We start from the raw sequence: 18,985 nt of genomic DNA on the forward strand, positions 1-18,985 counted from the left end.
TGTCTGACAGACAATATTGGGTGAGCAGAAATTTCCAACAAAACATTGGGAAGACCAAAGTCTTTGTCTTTGTCCTCTGTGACAAACTCCTTTCTCATGCCACCAACTCTATCCCTTTCCTGGCAACTGAACCAGACTGCTTGCAACTTTGGTTTCCATTTGAACTTCAGATGAGTTTATGACCACATATCCGCACATTCACTAAGACTGGCTATTTCCATCTCTGTATCATCACCCAACTCTGCCTTGCTGTTGAAGGGTCATGAGGACTTGAAACGTCAACTGTGCTCTTCTCCGCCAATGCTGCCAGACTTGCTGAGTTTTTCTAGGTATTTCTGTTTCTGTTTTTGTTTTGTTTCTGCCTTGCCTCAGTTCATCTGCTGCTGAAACCCTCATCCATGCCTTTGTTTTCCTGAAACTTGACTATTCCAATGCTCTCCAGACCAGTCACCCACGTTCTACCCTCCATAAACTTAACGTTATCTAATGTTCTGCTGCCCCTGTTCTAACTCACACCCAGGACAATTCATCCATCACCCCTCTGCTCACTGACTTGCACTGGCTTCTGGTTAAGCAATGCCTCATTTGTTAAATTTCTCATTCTTGTTTCAAATCCTTCCATGACTTTCCCCCCTTTCCGTCTCTCTTATCACCTCCAGCTCTACAACTCTCCTGCACTCCTCTAACTCTGGCCTCTTCGGCAACCCTGGTTTTAATTTCTCCATCACTGGCATCAACACCTTCAAGTGCCGAAGTCTAAAGCCCGGAATTCTCTTCCTAAACCCCTCCGCCTCTCTCCCTCTTTCCACCTTTAAGACAGTCCATAAAACCTACCTCTTTGATCAAACTTTTGTTCAGATGACATCTAAACATCTCCTGACGTGCTTCACTGTCAAAGCACCTTGAAACTGCCTGCTACACTAAAGGCCCTTTTTAAAATGCATGAAATTATTGTTGTTCAGAAATGTCTGTTGTAAATTAGGTTGACATGTAGTACATGGCTGGAATCAGTTATAAACTAGAAATGTGAGTGTGATCATTGATGACCTGGAACTTGCTTATTATTGCCTGAGATTGATGTAGACTGGGCAGAATTTTACGCCCCGTGGGCGGGCGCATGCCCGACCCGATTGGGCATAAAATCGCTCGAGACGGCGTCGGGCAAGTGTCCCGGTCTCATCGCGCACTCACGTGGCATTTCACTCGGCGGGCGCACGCAAAATTCGGAAGCGTGCCCACCGACAATTAAGAGGCCGATTAAGCCCATTAACGGCGCAATTGTCTCTGATTTTTCGTGGCCTGTCCAACATTACGGTTGGCGGACGGGTGAATCGGCCGGGCGGCCTTTACATTTTTCATCAAACGTCATCCAAGGGCCGGGATGAGGCGTCCATTATGAAGAATAAAAATAAATATCTGTGGACAGCATTTTTATGAGGTAGATTTTCAGGTTCTTGGTTGTGATGCGTGGACATCTTTTTGCAGCTTTTTGAAGCTTTATTTGATCTTTTGAAGGTCTCCAGCTCCCTGAGGCAGCTGTCTGCCTTCGGGGAGCTCTCTCGCGGGGAGCGCTCACCCAGGCCCGCAGTGACGTCATCGTCCGCCCTCTTCCCGCCCCCACCCTGGCGGCGCTGAGCTCTTCAGCGCGCGTTTCACTGGCTGTTAATTGGCCAGCCAGTGTGAAATCATGGTCGGGGGCTGATCGCGGTCCTATGACATTGTCAGCTTCATTTAACCTCACAATATAAATGTAGTCAACACGGACTCAGTAAAAATGGGGAAATGGAAGTAATTATGTATATACTACTGAAGTTCAAGTTTAAAAATCTATTTTTTTCACTATGATTACCTTTGATGGTACTATTGGTGGCTGTGAGGAGTTTATAAAGGAGCAATCAGTTTGTAAAGTTAGAATATACCTGTGGTATTTGCAATAGTAAATGGAACATTGATTAAGTACATTTCGCTATGGGAACAACGTACTTAATTAAGGCAGTTAATCAGTTGCACAGAAATTGGTGGGCTTTCTCATGCTGTTTAGAAACCCCAGCTGAATCACTCCATGAGCAACACTACTCTGCAGAGCCTGTAAGGGTTTTAAATGTTTTTCTGTTTGTTCCAGGGCAGCACCATTGCAGGAGTGTTCAGCAGCAGCAGCAAGGTGGGAGCATTAATTTCAAGCTTTCCTGTACTTTTAACCCCCAACTACTGAACCAGATCTGAGAGATGTCACAATAAGAACCAAGAATGAAGCAGGTGCATGGACTCTCCTTCCCTCATCTTGCAAGATCCAACCAGCAATGAAAGAAGTCAATTTTGGAAATCTCGGGAGAAAATCAAGAACAGTACGAAAATCAGGAGGACCTGTACTGGAGTAGCACCTTAAATCACTTCAATTCCTGACTGAGGCAAACTAAGCATCTCCAATAATTGGAAATTTAGACAGACTAAACATCATACAGTAATTAATGGGTACAGGCAAAGACAAACAGACACCATGATTAGTGGGAGACAGAGATAGATCCCTATTGAGGAAGAGGTAGATTAAGCTCCTTTGTGTTAAGCAGAAGCAGACAAGGGAAACAGAACAGTGAGAAAGAAAGAGACTTCAACAGTTTAGATAGGCACTAGTCCACAAGCACACCTAGCTGAATGTTTTTTTTTGTAACACACAGGCCCAGGTTGTCATCCTTGAGTCGGGAGCACAGTCGGGAGATTTCCTGGCTCAGCGAACCCAATCTTTGAAAGTAGCCACCTGCGGATGGGATATTCAATCGGGAGGGAGAGGGGACAGGCAAAAACAGGAGTTGCAGTGGCCAACCCTGGAACAAATGCGCAGGCTGCCGGGCGCGGAGGCAAGCTGGGCGCAAGGCCTGCCTCTGTGCCCCGACACTGTATATAAATAAAAAATAATAACGAAACAAAGGACGTCCCTCTGTCCCTCACCCACTCCCATGCCCTATCCATGCCAACCTATACCAACCTATGGCCCCCACCTAACCCCCATGGCCCTCAGACCTCTATGCCAATTTAGTGCCCCTCTATCCACCTCCATTCGCTCCATACCTCTATGCCAATTTATGCCAACCCATGCCCCCCCTCACCACCCTTTGCCTTTACTCCTTCCGTGCCAACTTGCCTAGTTTCCTTGGACAGTTCCTTGACAGGTTTGACACTTCCTGGGTAACTTTGACAGATTGGAAAGTTGGAGAGCTCCTTAACATTTTCTTGACAGCTGGACATCTCCTAGACAGCTGGACATGGACACTTCTTTGATAGCTTGACAGTTCCAAAGAGTTTGTGCATAATCCCAATCCCAATTAACAATCCTATAGGGTGCTCTCCCAAAGGGTGCCATACCTTTCCCAAAAGTCTCCCGGAACCCTATCCAAAGGGGTACCCTGGCTATCTATAAGAATCCACCAAGTTCATACCTCCTCTTACCTGTTCTAATCTGCACTCTCTGGATTCCACACTCCTGTTCTTCAAAAATCCCACTTCAGTGGAGGCAGCTGGTGATTTAAATGGCCAGCTGCTGCTGTGAATCACATATGCGCAAACCCTGGCCCGACTCCAGTCCCTCCCCCGCGAAGATGGGAATTGCCAGGTTTGGGGGAGAGACTTAGAAATTTTGGCCAATTCCGGGGTTTTCGCTAAGACAGAAAGACTGTCGGACGTGGCGAAAATCCAGGCCGTAGTCAGCACGTACAGAACAAGTATTTAGTCTGAATCAGATTTGTGATTGTTTTGTTTCAAAAGCACTGTCATAATTCAAGTCTCCTTATCAAAGGTTAAATTTTTATTTGCCCTCCAACTGTCTCCCTCGAATCCTGAATCTCTAAACTTTTGTTGTCCTTTCAGCTCCACAGATGACAGAAGCCATTTATTACTTAGTCCCGTTCCAATGAGTGATAGCAACTTGTTCGATCACAGGAAACACATAGCCTCTCTTAATTCTCTAAGGCTTGATGCCTCCCCCCAGCTTCCACTCAAGCACAGTTAGATCAGTCGCAGGGCACCGGACTGAGATTTCCCGGCACTCGGCCAAGTGAATTAATGCCAGTTCATTGCCAGTGCTGCTCCAAGTGAGATAAGATAGCAGCTCAGGAATAGAACATGGACCGTCTTGATCATTTATTTTGTTTTCTGAAATCTTAAATTAACAGGAAAGAGATTTAGTAGCTTTTACTTCCTGGTTTGCTGTCTGTGAGGATACGTGAATGTAATTGGCTGCTTGCTGACACCAGAGCACATTTGCAGACTCCTTCACTTGGCACCAGGTTTAAACTACTGTCCGGAAAAGAGAAAACTACGCCACAGAGATTCCAAGATCTTTGTGAGCAATTGACTTCGATTTCAGCGGTGAGCACTATTGCTCCTCCACTGATTATAAAATCCAAGCCATCCTATGTAACACTCCACTGCACTGGTTTTAGACGACGAAATGATTTAAAAGATTAGGTCTGCAGCTATCAGACATCAGATTTTGAAAATATCCCTACTCTTTTGAGGGATGGGGATCCTTTTTCTCTTCCCGACGTATCTGACTCATGCTAAGGTAGGATTGCATTAGTGACAATGATCCTCACCCCACTGGTGTGGCTGAGTTTGTGAACATACGAACAAGGAGCAGGAGAAGGCCATTCAAGCCTGCTCCACCATTTAATAAGACCATGGCTGCTCTGATGGTAACCTCAAATCTGCATCCTGCCTACCCCCGATAACCCATTATCCCCTTGCTTAACAAGAATCTATCCGCCTCTGCCTTAAAAATATTCAAAGGCTCTGCTTCCACCCGCCTTTTCAGAAAGAGTCACGACCCTCTGAGGGAAATATTTTCGCCTCATCTCCGTTTTAAATGGGCGACCCCTCATTTTTAGACAGTGACCCCGAGCTCTAGATTCTACAACAAGAGGAAACATCCTCTCCACATCCACCCGGTCAAGACCCCTCAGGAGTCATGTGTGAGCCATGGTGTTGGCAGGCCACTTAACTGAGGCAGCCGGGCCTGGTAATATTTTCAGCTGACATTCAGTGCCCTTGTCTATCAGCAATAACATGATGAGTTGTTAGGCCAGAACTTGAATATTGCTGATAAGAGAGAGATGTTGCTGAAGCTTTTCATCTTGCACTCATCAGAGCAAATGCAAGAATTGTCAAAAATTCATTTGAAATTTGGCATTCTTGTGTTTGTCCTGATGAGTGCGAGATGAAAAGCTTCAGCCACACGTCTCTCTTTTCAGCAATATTCAATCAGTTGTGGTCAGCTCCTGAATAAAGCTTTTGGGAGTTGAAACGTTTTCATTCAGCTGCCATGACTCACACACCTATCATATTAAACAGGCATTATTTACACTGAAATCCAACTGGACTTCAATTCATGCTGTGGGCCTATCCACCGAATCTAATGGATAAATCACAGTGTCTCACAAAATGATGACTGATACCTCATGCCCAATAACACTTGAAACTGGCCAACCAAATTATCACCATCTGACTGATTCTGACAGTCTCACTTCAGTGGGTCATCTCTCTCTTGAGAAGGAAAAGGCCAGTGAGCGTCTGAAAGCTATCATTACGTCTGTGATTTATTGACTCATAAGATTATCCTAAAGCTGTCAAGAAATCAGACAGATTACAGCACGTTTTAGGTATCTGTTGTTCAGCTTGGTCAGTTTGTGGCCTTTTCTCTGAAATAGATGTATGAAGCAGCCTGCCATCAAACCAGCTCATTCTACCGGTTACTGCAGTTAAAGTCAGCAAACTCTCCCAAATATTATTCGACCCAAAAATCCGCAGGGAATGTGTCAACCCACAGCCGTGTCTGATCCTACTTTCCAGGGGTTTCCAATATACCTGGTGAAGGGCAGAAGCTCCATGTTGACACATACCGAGCAAACGCTACCAAGGCAAGAGGATGGAGACAGGGCTAGGGAGTCTTCACACAAAGACTTCCCACCGATCTGATGAATCCCTGGAGGCTGGTAGCCAAGTGAATTGAACTGTACTGGCCCTGGGTAAAAACGATGGGTGAAAATGTTGGGACCCAGCCGGGGAAATTGGTTTGGATCCCCCAAAGAAAGAGATTTATCTCTTTGTGTTTTGTTTTTTTTTTCCTGTTCGGCCCTTGTTACCTGGGCTAATTGAGTCATTGCTGGGGTTAGACGGAGATCAAGGCAACCATTGCCAATAGTGGGGGGGCGGGGGGAGGGGGGGGGTGCTGAATTTTGTGGACGCTTGGGGTAGGTGGGCACCAGAGCTCTGCCTGTCTCGCCCATGCAAATTCAGTATCTTCCCTGCAACCCCCCACCCTCAATTCAATGGGCAGCACGGACAGCGGAGGTAAATATCAGAAATAGACAAGCCGCAATCAGGGATCATGACTCAGAGGATTTCCAGGTCATTGTGTCTTGTGAATTGAAGTTCTGTCCTTTTACATATATACCCTTCATGAAATATTCAGGTTATGTATTGTATGCATGTGAACATAAGCTTCTTGGGTTAGTGTGGGTCTGTGGGGACGAAGAACATGAATTAGACACAGTCCAGGGCTAATTATACTGAGTGTAGAGTCAGTAGCTAGAAAAAGGGGTGAAAATAGCTCAAGCTGGTGTGAGGAAGCAGGATCAAATATGTGATTAAGGGTGAGACATCGGCCAGCAAACAGGGCAAAAAACATTCCATTAATGTGTTCTCAGGTCGTAGTGATGCTAAGGTCAAATTAATTGAGAAGGTTGTAAGAGTTCTCCTTGGATTGGAGGCAACTTGCAGGTGATGGTGTTCCCGTGGCGTTGTTCCTTCTCACCTGGGCTGACAGGAGCAGTTGAGATAACCTTGCTGAGTTGCTGCAGTACATCCTGTAGATTGTACACCAGGCAGCAACATGGGAGAGTGGGGGAATACTGAATTCATTGGCAGGAATTCCAATGAAACTGGCTGCTTTGCCCTGCCTGGTGTCAAGCTTCCTGAGTGAGGCGAGTGATGAGTATTCAATCACAGTCCTGACGAGCTTGTCATGAAAATATAGTAATCTTCATAATATTATTGTGATTTATTGTAAAGGGAGGTTAATAGTTGGGGTTTGGATTAGTTTTTCTGTGTGGATGTGTGTGGGGGGGATTTAATTGAATTGGAGACAGTTGGTCTGAAGCTTTTGAGTTATCAAAAAGGAAGCTAGGTTTGAAATGCTAAATATGTAAACATGGCTGAAGTTTTAGAATGAGGTGTGAGGAACACTTGCTTTTTAGATAAATTAGGTTAGTTTGAATTTCAAAGAGATGGCAAGATGTTACACCTAGCCATAAGAAGTTAAGCCAAACAGTGTGTTTATTTTTTCCCAAAGGTTACAGGTAATATGAAAACTACAAATTGTGAGAAAAATAAAGTTACAAAGATATATTGGAACAACGGAATTTACATGAAAAAGGGAGAGACATGTATAAGGAGATGAGGTTATGAGTAAGGGGGAAGGCATTCTGAGATTTAACAAGTGTGATAAGCCTCCAGCGTCTATGCATCAAGCTGCTGTCTACAGGAACTAAGGCTAAGAAAAATCACTTTGTCTGGGTCTGTTGAAATCTATGTTGTTTTACTGTTGCCTTAACGGATGTGTGACTGGGAGTCAGATTAATTAGGGAATTTAGGAGTTATTATAGTTGCAATTTGTAAGCCTATGTATGTGCTTAAAATATTTTCTTCTATTAATAAATGTTTAATTTAGCTTTCTTAAAAATCTCTAAGTCTCAGTGGACTTATTACTACTGAATACAAGGCACGCATCTCGAAATAAAATACAAATTGCAAAACAATTGTGGCAGTTGTTTTAAGTCTCCCTCTGGGATTTGAGCAGCTTGGCATTTACCATCCATTGTGCCATAACAAGCTCTGTAGTGGAGAGGCATTGAGGGGTTAGGAGGTGAGTCATTCATTGCAGAGACCCCAGGCTCTACCCTGCTTCTGTAGTGACAGTGTTGATATGGTTGGTCCAGTTTTTGTATTCTTTGATGAGATGTCAGCGTCATTGACAAGCCCAGTATTTGTTGCCCATGCCCATTACCCACAACAATTTTGATTTGTGTCAGGTTTAACTCCGGCTACTGGAGAGTTTTCACTTTAATCTCCTGTTGTCTGCCCCTAATTGCCCTTGAACTGAGTGGCTTGCTAGGCCATTGCAGAGGGCAGTAAAGAGTCAACCACATTGCTGTGGACCTGGAGTCACATGTAGGCCAGCCCAGGCAAGGGCAGCAGGTTTCCTTCTCTAAAGGGCATTGATTCGGTGAACCAGTTGGGTTTTTTACGACAATCAATGATAGCTTCATGGTCACCATTACTGAAGGTGCTTTTGAATTCCAGATTTAACTGAATTCAAATTCCACCAGCTACCGTGGTGGGATTTGAACCTGTGTCCCCAGAGCATTAGCCTGGGCCTTTGGATTATTAGTTCAGTGATATGACCGCTATGCCACTGACTCTCCTTAAGCTTCTTGTCAATGATAACCCCAAGGATGTTGATAATGAGGCCTCGGGAATGGTGGGACCATTGAAGTTGGTGGGCCATTTATTTATTGGAGATGATTATGCCTTCTTATATGGCTCCAACCCTTCTTGCTACATGGCAGCTGGAGCCCAGATTCTATCCAGGTCCTCCTGTAGGCTGGCATGGGCTGATCGATAATGGAAGAAGTTATTAATGCAGCACTATAGAATTAACAGCGGGAAAACTCCATCCCTCATGCTATGATCAGGGGATGGTCATTGATGAAGCATCTGGAAATGGTTTCTTCAGGATCCTGCCTTGAGGAACTCTGATGATGATGTTCTTTGGCTGCCATGATTAGACTTTGACGACCACAACAATCTTGTTTTATGTCAGGTTTAACTCCAGCTACTGGGGAGTTTTCACTTTAGTCTCCTTTGATCTCAGTTTTTCCAGGACTCCCCAGTGCTGTACTCTGTGGGATGTTTCCTTGATGTTGAGGACAGTTACTCCTCTTCTCTGTGATTGAAACTATGAGTCAGCAAGCAAGTTACTGGTGTCATTTGCTCACTGTTTCCTCTATAACTTTGCTGGTGATTGCTGAGACTGATGGGATGTTAACTGGCATAGTTAGATTTGCTGCTATTTTTTATGAATAAGACTTTGCTGGGCAATTGTCCACATTGTTGGGAAGGTGCCGGTATCATCGATGCTCTGAAGTAGCTTAGCTAGTGGGTCAGCTAGTTTTAGTGCACAAGTCTTCAGCACTACAAGCAGGATGTTATCATGGCCCATAACCTTCCAATGTGCTCAGCTACTTCTTAAGGTCACATGAATATTGGCATCTATGATATTGATCATCTCAGGAGCAGACCAAGTAAGATACTTCCAGTCATTCCTCTGTTTCTTTCGCTCCCGTTAGCTGAGGATGGGAATGTGGATGGAGGCTCCTCCTCCTGTTAGTTGCCTAATGTCCACCACTATTCTCAACTGATTGGGGTTAAACATCTTCACTCTAATGCATTGGTTGTGGCTCAGCTTAGCTTGATATAAGTTTCTGCTTTTGGAACATGCAGCTGGCCCTCTATTGTGGGTCTATCTTCTTAGAGCCTCTTTCTAGCATATGCTTGCTACTTTTGGCATCACCTTCTATATGCCACACCCGATTGAATTGGAGCTAATCTCCTGGTTTAGTGCTAGGCTACGAGGTTACAGATTGTGGTGGTGTTGTAATGCAGCTGCCTCTGATTCATGACCAGCTTTGGTTTACGGAGTCTGTTCTTAATCTGTACCATTTAGCATAGTGAGAAGTACTTCTCTATATGTTGCAGAATGCCCTCACAGTGGAGTGAGTCTTTCCTTTCACAAAAATTCTATCATGTCTGCGATGAGTAGGTTGAAGGAGGACTGCATGTTATTCCCAGGCACCAGTTCTCTGTGCACCTGGCGGAGACCCAGACCACAGTGATGTCTTTAAGGATTCAGCCAGCTCAATCAAAATATAAACCATTTAATCCCCAAAATGAGAAGATTACCTGTGAACATTCCTGAGATGTAGGGTACTGTTTTAAACAGTTTTTATATTTATATAATCAATCATAATCAACAATCGTACAAAATCTGTTCTTAACAACCGTTTTAATTATTAACTATTTGATACAGTTTATTGTCTATGGCCCCTAAGTCTCCTGGTCTTCAGATCGTTGAAGATGGGATGTAAGTTGGGAGATGCGCGTCAGGACCCTGCAGAAGTCCTGAGGCACACACACGTACTGTCATTGTCCCGGGAGTTTAAACTTACAATGGGCTGATTAAAGTAGCTCGGGGCCTTCAGTGAAAGTGTCCGACATGGAGCTCAGGGCAGAGACTTTGGCCAGATCCACGGGACTTACCCAGGAAACTCTAGACAGTTTAATACCTGGTTTCCTGCCCCACCAATCCAACTTGACTAATCCCCTGACCACCCCATCCCACCCGACTAACCCCCTGACCCAACTATCCCCTTGACCACCCCACCCGACCATCTGACTATCCGCCACCCCCCCCAACCTACCCAACTACCCACTCAGCTACTCACCTACCTACACACTTCACCCACCTCCCTCAGTTACTCACCTCACCCATTCACTAACTCACTCACTTACTGAAAGACTTGGGCCTTTAAATGCAGCAGCTACAGTCATGATAAGGGGACGTGTCCTTCATTCTCCCATCTATTCTGGCTCCCGTTGATCTCCTCCAGGGATGGACGTGGCTGTGCTGGCCCTTCAGCCAGGGTCGGAGGAGACAGCTGAAAAAGCGTAAAAGGGTTGGGTCGCAGAGATCTTAAAGGGCAGCGTCAATGCGCTCAGCATTAACGCCAACCGGGAGATCTGGGCCCAGATCATTGGGGTTTCTGTACAATCTACAAATGAGTGACAACCAATCAGATTAGCTACATCTAACTATTTGCTTTCATATTCATTCCCACTTCTCAGCCTCTCCAAATGGCAGGTAATTAACAGGTCAAATGACCAGCTGAAAAGCTGAAGCATACGTTTCCTTTACAAGACCCTAGTGGTTACGCGTTAGTACTGACTTTGCTGGAGTTTGTGAGATTAGTGGAAGGGCCCCTTATTAATATGGAATATATGGACACAAGCATCGTGTCAGCTCTGTGCTCCACTGCCCTTGAGACAGGGAGGTTGCTGAGGAATGTCAAATCCTGGTCACATACCCTTCAAACCCCTGAGCAAAATGACTAATTTTGTTTATAAATCACCTATACCTGGAGCAGGGTTTCCCCAACCTTCCCTCTTATGCTTACCGAGGAGATGGTGGTGGAGAGGCAATGTCACTGGACTAGTAACCCAGAGACCTATGCTAATGCTCTGGTGACATGGGTTCAAATCTTACCATGATACGTTACTAAATCTGGAATTGAAAGCTAGTCTCAGAAATGGTGACCACAAAACTATCATCCAATGTCATAAATGCCCATCTTGTTCGCTAACGTCCTTTAGGGATGGGCAACAAAGGCTGGCCTTACCGACATCCCATGCAGAATTCAAAAGGGGGAAAAAAACTTTGAAAGCTTAAATCATCAAAGAAGAAGTGCAAAAACTGGCTTTTACACTATTTCTTCCGGGTTTCCACTGCTCTGTTACTGCAGTGACAGCAGGGCATTAGGAGAACGTGGTGTAAATGTCAGGTGTGATGTTTCTTCAGGGAACAGGCTTCATCTCTGACCTGGGCCTCACTGGTGAAACCCACATCCAGTCACCTCGCTAGGGGCACCAGCTTCCACTGTACAGCTGGATCTTAAATGAGGCCTAGGAGTCGGACTTACCAATTTAGGGAGTTCCTGCCCTGGTTCCTCTCCCTTGACATTCATTTGCTCTTACATATTATAAAAATGGTGCAACTGGTTTTCCACCATTTTCTGAGTCAGGTATTAGGTGGGCGGGTGGGGTGGAGGGGGAGTCAGAGCTCTATTATCTCTATGATCTTTTACAAGAATTATGTTGGAAATATGTTGAAACTCCGACAAGTTTCTGTCCTCACCCAGTATGTGGCTCACTGCACCAGAGAACAGCTTCTCATTTTCACTCTATCTGCTTCACAACTCTGGTGACAGTCAATATCGCTGTCTAACCACCCTAACATGGAAATGCAGGAGAAAATCTCAGGCTGACAGTCTATCTGATCCCTCCTGTGCCCTCCTGAAGCTGTTGACGAATGCTTTTTACCTCTGCACACGACACCATCGAGATGGAAAACTCACCAAGGAAGTCCTATGATCACAGGCATGGCTTCTCCCCATTTTGTTACCTTAGAGGACAGCTATGTTTAAATTGGAAGTTCATTCTTATAATTAATGAGGAGATTATGATTCCAAAATAGTGGAATAAGTCTATTGGTCAGCCTGAAAAACTTATAGCTGACGTTTCTACAGTGGTCATCTAAATCAGATTGATATCCCAGAGTTTATTACCTTCGGTTGCCATTGGAACTAGGGAGAACTGTCAGGAAATTTTCCTTCTTGAATGTTTGACTGTGGTTATTGCTCTCCCTAGGTTTCTCTCCAACACTGCAAATTGCCTCTAATGCAATGGCAAACGTGGGTAGGACAGGCAAGATGCCCTGTTCTTGTTCTGTGCGCTCTTTGTTCAGTGGTGAAGCCAGACTGTGTTACAGGGGCTGATATTCACCCTGCTTCCACTTACCTTCAAGTCAGGAATGCCATAGCCTTTTCTTAAAGTGATCTGGAAGACCTCCAATGAACTGATGTAAGCCGCGAGCCTTGTGAGACTCTGTTTACCACTCCCACCGACACCCACAAGCAAGGCGTTTCCTCTGGGAGACTCCAAAATCCGGTTAATTCGGCAACTGCAACAAATCAAACACTGAAGAAATGACTCCATTTTTACATTTCTTTTACATCACTAACAATAGGTGACTAATAGCAGGTGACTGAAAAAATGACATTTTTTAAAATTAAAAAAAAAATGTATATATCCTTACATGTGGCTCATGGCATCCTCGAAAAGGACCAAGCTCATGGCAGCATTCAGTTCATTGTAATTTTCTAAAGCTTCCATCAGGATTTTGTTTAGGGTCTCCCAGTCCTGGACAGGCATGTACTTGGGTTCCCCAACACCGTGAGCAAAGTGGCAGTACATGTTCATCATTCTAGTCTGCTCCAGAGTCTCCTGCATGTCCTAGGATGGAAAAGCCACAGGGTCACTTTGCGTTTTCAAGAATCGGGGCTTTTTTTTTACCGGAGTGGCTCATCGCCCCTTACTCTTCACATCCTGCGGCAGTTTTTCCAATTCAGGTGGGGCTGCATCCTATTTCCTTTGCCACTTATGGTGCAGAATGTTGGACCAAGAAGATGGTAGGCAGGGAAAAGGTCAGTTTTTTTTATTAACTTTGACATTTCCAAAGGAGGCTGAGGGTGAAATGGGCTGGTAGACGCACAAACTAGTGGGTGTTACCACTGGTGGGAGTTGACAACACAGACAGACAGTTATCAGTGGTGGACAGATGGGAAGTTGAAATACTTTGGTCATGTGGTATGAAGCAATGGTATAAAAATGATAATGCTGGAAGGAATGTCGGAGGGGAAACATAGCATAGGTAGGCAGAAGACCAGATGGAGTGATAAGGTCGTGGAGCTAATGGGCTTGGGTTTCCCGGGGACACCGATAGTGACACAAGATCAGTGCAGTTGGAGAAAGAGAGTGCATGTTGCCACTGCAACTTGAGCTGTCTGCACCACCACCAGGGCAGCATCATCACTCCTGCAGCGGGTTAGGTGCATAAGAATTAACTACCTCAGCATGAAAACAGAGTTCTCACTGGGGGAGTCTTTTGTCTATCAAAGACCAACTGAAAGCAGGTGATATTGAATCAGCCACTCACTTCACACCTCGGCTGATATCCTTTTCCTTACAAGTACAAATCCCTATCATCGTTTTTATTTGCCGAGTGATTCAACTTAAAATTACTCCGGTGTCTCATGTAAACAATCCCATTGGAAAAATGAAATGAACCTTCTCAGGAGAAATTAAATCCGGGTTCTGGCTGAATCATGGACACTTCATTGTCTTTATCTACAATCACATGTAAAAACTTGAGGGGGATTGGTGGTGGGCTGTGGGGCGGTGTTTGTTCACAATAAGCTCACATGAACATAAGGTGCAAATGTTTCTGAATTTTTAAAAATTGCCCTTGTCCAATTTGCTATTGTGTTTCCTCTCAACGGGGACCATGCACCCTTTGACGCAAAACAGACGGGTTAATGAGTGCCTCCCAACCCTCTGGTGCTCTGTTAAAAGTGGGCAAGTGAATTTAGGGTAGGTTACTGTTTGGTGGCCAAGACCAAGGCCGGGATTTTCCAGCCCTGTTGTGGCGAGACCCACCGCCGGGGATGCAGCGGCCCAGGCAAAAGTCCATCGACTTTCGGCGGGTCCAGATGATCCCGACAGCGGGCGGGGCTAGAAAATCTGGCCCTAAGAATCTCACCATGGCAAATCACAGCTCCTAAACCTGTACCCTACTACACTGTAGTGCCCTCTTAATAGACGCCCAGCATGCAGGATGGAGGCTGAGACTAGATTTTTGAAGAATTCGTATATTTTTGATTATTTCCGTTTGTATCTAAATGGGAAAGGTCTATCTGCTTAAACACAATTATCTGTCCTCTCTCCAACTTTCCTGGGTACGTCCATTAAAGTTGGGGCACAGGATATCCTGCACCCAGGTGACTAAACTTGACGTGTGAGTCAAGGTAGTGAAGTCCAGTTGGCACAATTCTGACGTTGGTGGGTACCCATTTCAAACAAACAAGGCTGGTCTCAAAATATCACCAAGAGAAAGGTCCAAGTCTGAATCTGTCTAATATAGAACCAATTTTCACACACACAAGCTTTCCAGCAGGTGTCGCTTGACAGCAATCAGTACTAATTTTTAATCTTTCTAGTCCCGGGCTTCAGGCCAACCAAGCAGTGAACCTTCCACTGCCACACCAGTTGATGTCACCTGGCACAGCATAGTCCAAGGAACAAATTTAGGGACTTTTTGGTCTCCACAGCAAGCTATCACATAGAGGGGCGCGCACTATCTAAATCATTGGGATAGCTTCAAACAAATTAATTTTCCATGTTTTCCATCGTGTTTGCAGAATGAGTGAAAGGGAATGTCTTGAATGCCAGAGATGTCCGCATTATCAGGCTTGTATTGCTAAAACCCTTAAGCTGCAGTGCATACATCAAAGAACTTTTTCACCAATTCAGTCTGGATGTTATCAAAGATGCCAAAGTCTTTATCTTCCACCATCTTATCCCTGTAGACGCGATTAGACTCGTGCTGATATAGTTTGACCAGGTCTTGAGGAGTTTTCAAACAGTCGGTTGTACTGAAGAGAATACCCTGTGAAAAGCACAGACAAAAGCTGCATTAGGATACCAGCAGTCTGCTAAACAGAAAAAAAGTGAAAGGTTCGCAATCATATAATCAAACGGAAGATATCCCAAAGCACTTTATAGCCAATAATGTCCTTTCTTCTGCATAAATATACTAGCATCCTGTAACTAAGCAAAGTATTTCACAATTCACTGTTTTGGAACAACCTGACTATACCTTATAACCTGTAACCTTACTATAACCTATGATAGTTGTGGTTGGAGGGGTGAGTTCAAATCCAAAACGTTCATACCTCCTTCCTCAAGTATTCTCCAACTTTTCCTACAATATAATTTACTGTTTTCCTGTGTCTCAAACATTGTAAACCCCAGATTTCCAGAGGTTAAATGTGCACATTAGGCTAGGCAGTTCAATGGGCAAGCTTACTAGACAGGACATTAAACAGAATGTCTTTAAAATCAATTCATTGGAAAAGAAGGAAGTCCTGCCTGTACCTGGAATTATCGGAGGGGCACTTGGGAAACAAAACCAAACATTAGCTAACGGACCATATCGAAGAACGAGTCGAGCTGGAGCAAATGCCCTCTGAACAAGGGCAATAGGGGGCGGACAATAAATACTGGCTAAGCCAACAACGTCCACACTCCATGAATGAATTAAAAAAAAACGTATTTTCACAGCTTCAAAGGAAATAGTCCTGAGAACAGCACAGGTATCGAGCTCCCATAAAGGCAACAAATACCTACCCGTACAGCAGCTAAAAATCCATTGGAAAAGCTCGCAGGTGGCTGTTATAGCAATAGTGATTTTTTTTTTTTAGCTACATGATGAATCAGAGGACCATTAAGGATTGTAAAAGCCATTGAAGGATTCCTCAAGGCAGATTCAGAGGGACTCCCCAAGGTATAGCAGAGAATTTAAATGGCACCTTTGTGTCAGGCTTTACTACAAAAAAAAGGATTGTGAATCACTAATAAAATATTGTAGCACTGATTTCATGGTTGAAGGTATCAAAGTGGATATGGATGTAGACCTGGATAAAGGGTCTCAGAACTGATCCTGATGGGCATACAGTTAAGATCACTCAAAACATAAACAGGAGCTGTGATCACTGAGTCCTTTACTGATACACTTAGGGCAGAATTTTGACCTCGTCGGGCGGGCTGAGCGGGGTTAGGCGGTGGTAGTCGGGAAGCCTACCGCAGCACGTGATCGAGGCCGGAAGGCGATTTCACTCCGACGAGCCAATTAAGGCCCTCCCAGCATGAAAGCCAGCTCGAGAACCTCTGAGAAGGGGCAGGGGCAGGGGCCTGCTGTCCACCGGGTCCAATGGCGACCTGGCGGCCGATTCAAAAGCGGCCCAGGCAGCCCCAGGGAGGCGGCCTGCGTCGGAGCTGCAGCAGCGACATGGCTGCGGCCCAGGAAGGAGAACCCAATGTGGGAGGTGAGGTCGGCGAGGCTGTCGGACCCGCCTTTCTCTGACGAGTGCCTCGCTGCCCTCCTGGAGGAGGCGGCTGCCAGAAGGGACACCCTCGTCTCCAGCGACGGGAGGAGGAGGCCACCGCACCTCACCAAGAAGGCACGGGAGGAGGTGGCAGCCCGGGTGAGCGGCCATGATGTGGTGTGGCACACCTGGCTTCAGTTGGGCTGGCCATTCCCCGTGGAGCTCAGGGGTGCTAGAGTCTGAGTGCCAACTGTCAATCACGCTGGAGCTGCCAAGGGGGTGAGCCCTGGCTGCTTGGACTGAGTGCCTTGCGGCTCGAGGGCCACGACTCAGATGTGCCCTGCGAGGTGTTCCTCAGCTGGGGTTGGCCAGGCTGCAATGGTGCTGCAGGTAGAGAGTGGACTAATCAATGCTCCTCTGTCCTTTCAGGAGAAGACAAGCCATAACAATAGTGAGAGGTTGCGGACTGGAGGGGAATCCCCCACACTTTCTCATCCTCTCCTGTTATGAACCAGCCTTGGAGCTAGAGTGGCACCATGCACCTCAGTCATGCAGCCGCTGTGAGTTTGGATGTCAGACGAAGGTAAAAGTGCAGCGCACTGAGGATTTCGGCTGGTGCAACTAGTCTAGTGTACTCTCTTCATTCACATGAGCCTCGAACCTGGGGTCCCCATTGATAATCGAAAGACAAGGGCACCATGGTGCAGATATCCATTGTCTCACCAGGGTGCCTGGCATGCACAGTGACAGTGTGATGACCTTCACTAATGACGTATTCTTCTTCTCCCTTTTAGGTTCACCAGCAGGCGTTTGCAGTCCGGGTCCTGAAGGGCCACCCCTGACCCTGGAGGACCACCATGCTCCGCACACACCTGCATCACACCCACTCTCTCAAGCAGGCACCAGCGCAGATACCAGCACCTCAGGGGGCACTAAATCACTATCTATTATCTTGATGCACATTGGTGAGGGCACTTCACACTTGGCTTGAGGTGCAGGCAGAGGTAGAGAGTGCCCAGGGTGCCAGCAGTCAGACAACTGCTGATGACCAGGACGATGCTCAGCTGAAGGTTGATGATGGGCTTCTGGAGTCGTCCATTAGGCAGCAGATGCTGGATGTCCAGCAGGATGCACAGGAGGATCTGGTGGAGATCCATAAGGGTCTGCGTGCCATGGTCTCCGTTTTAGAGGAGTCCCTGTGGAGCTTGAGCACTGTGTTGACTCTCAAGGCCGAGCGCACTGCCTCCTCCAAGAAGGGAGTGGCGACTCTCATGGAGAGGCAGCTCCAGGAACAGAATCAGGGGTTCCTGGGGTTGCGCCCGGACCTGCAAACCCTCACACAGGCACTGAGTTCAAATGATCAGTGCCAGTGTGGGAGATGGATGAGGCACCCAGTGTCCCAGCTAGGTGCCCGTCCATCAATGGTGAGCAGGAAGACCCAGAGTGACCCCACGTTGGCACACCCGCTGCTTATCGTCTTTGCGGGCTTCTCTCACAGCGCTCTGGATGACAGCAGCAGCTCCTCTGCCCCTGTGCCAGTGACCATGGCATCTGATGAGGCTGCGGCGGCTGGGGAGATGCCAGCCGTGGCACTGGCTGCTCCCTCCCTGGCGGGGCCAGCACAGGCTCCACCGGCCAGAGGACGAGTGCCAAGGTCATCAAGGCCAACAGGACAGCAGAGTGAGCAGGCTATCTCCAATGCTGGTGCCAGCGAGGGGGGAGCACCTAGATGTAGCACCTATAAACGTAAGTATAAAGCAGCCTAAGCACAAGAGGGGCTGGTCATGGGTGATCTTTTGTTCCCCCATTTAGCTTTTCATTTTTTAATGGTGTGACTACTAACAACAGATATTGTTCAGTTCAACAATCTGTGAGTTCCAACATTAAATGGCATTTGATTTTGTGTTATTGGCCTGAGTATGCTTCATTTGTTCTGTATGTGCAGGGTAGGCCAGTATTTAACACTAGGCTATGGGTCTCTTGAAACTTTATTGCACAGGCACTGAGCGTATTTTGGGGGCCGAGGAAAGGGTCCTTTCTAGGATCTAGGATGGAGGCAGCAGCCCTGGGATGAGGCAGTAGTTTTTATTTGGTAGCCTAGCTGAAGGAGCATTGGATCAATGCGCCCCTGATGTCCCGTCTCTCTGGAGGCTCCTGGA

General features: G+C 46.2%; 1 protein-coding gene across 2 annotated transcripts in view; it reads right to left on the minus strand.

The window, feature by feature from the left end:
• Positions 1 to 18,985, minus strand: part of dnah9 (dynein, axonemal, heavy chain 9) — a 563,627-nt gene that overhangs the window by 296,789 nt on the left and 247,853 nt on the right. Inside the window, exons 42-44 of one of the 2 annotated variants that reach the window (XM_078570706.1) lie at positions 15,227 to 15,388; positions 12,980 to 13,176; positions 12,682 to 12,844 (exon numbers count right to left, since the gene is read on the minus strand). In XM_078570706.1, the coding sequence (XP_078426832.1) occupies positions 12,682 to 12,844; positions 12,980 to 13,176; positions 15,227 to 15,388 (522 nt within the window). Of the gene's footprint in view, positions 1 to 12,449; positions 12,589 to 12,681; positions 12,845 to 12,979; positions 13,177 to 15,226; positions 15,389 to 18,985 lie in introns of those variants that run through there. The other variant, XM_078570707.1, reaches the window with a different exon arrangement.

This window comes from Cetorhinus maximus, chromosome 24 (genome assembly GCF_964194155.1).
Source record: "Cetorhinus maximus chromosome 24, sCetMax3.hap1.1, whole genome shotgun sequence".
NCBI lineage: Eukaryota > Metazoa > Chordata > Chondrichthyes > Lamniformes > Cetorhinidae > Cetorhinus > Cetorhinus maximus.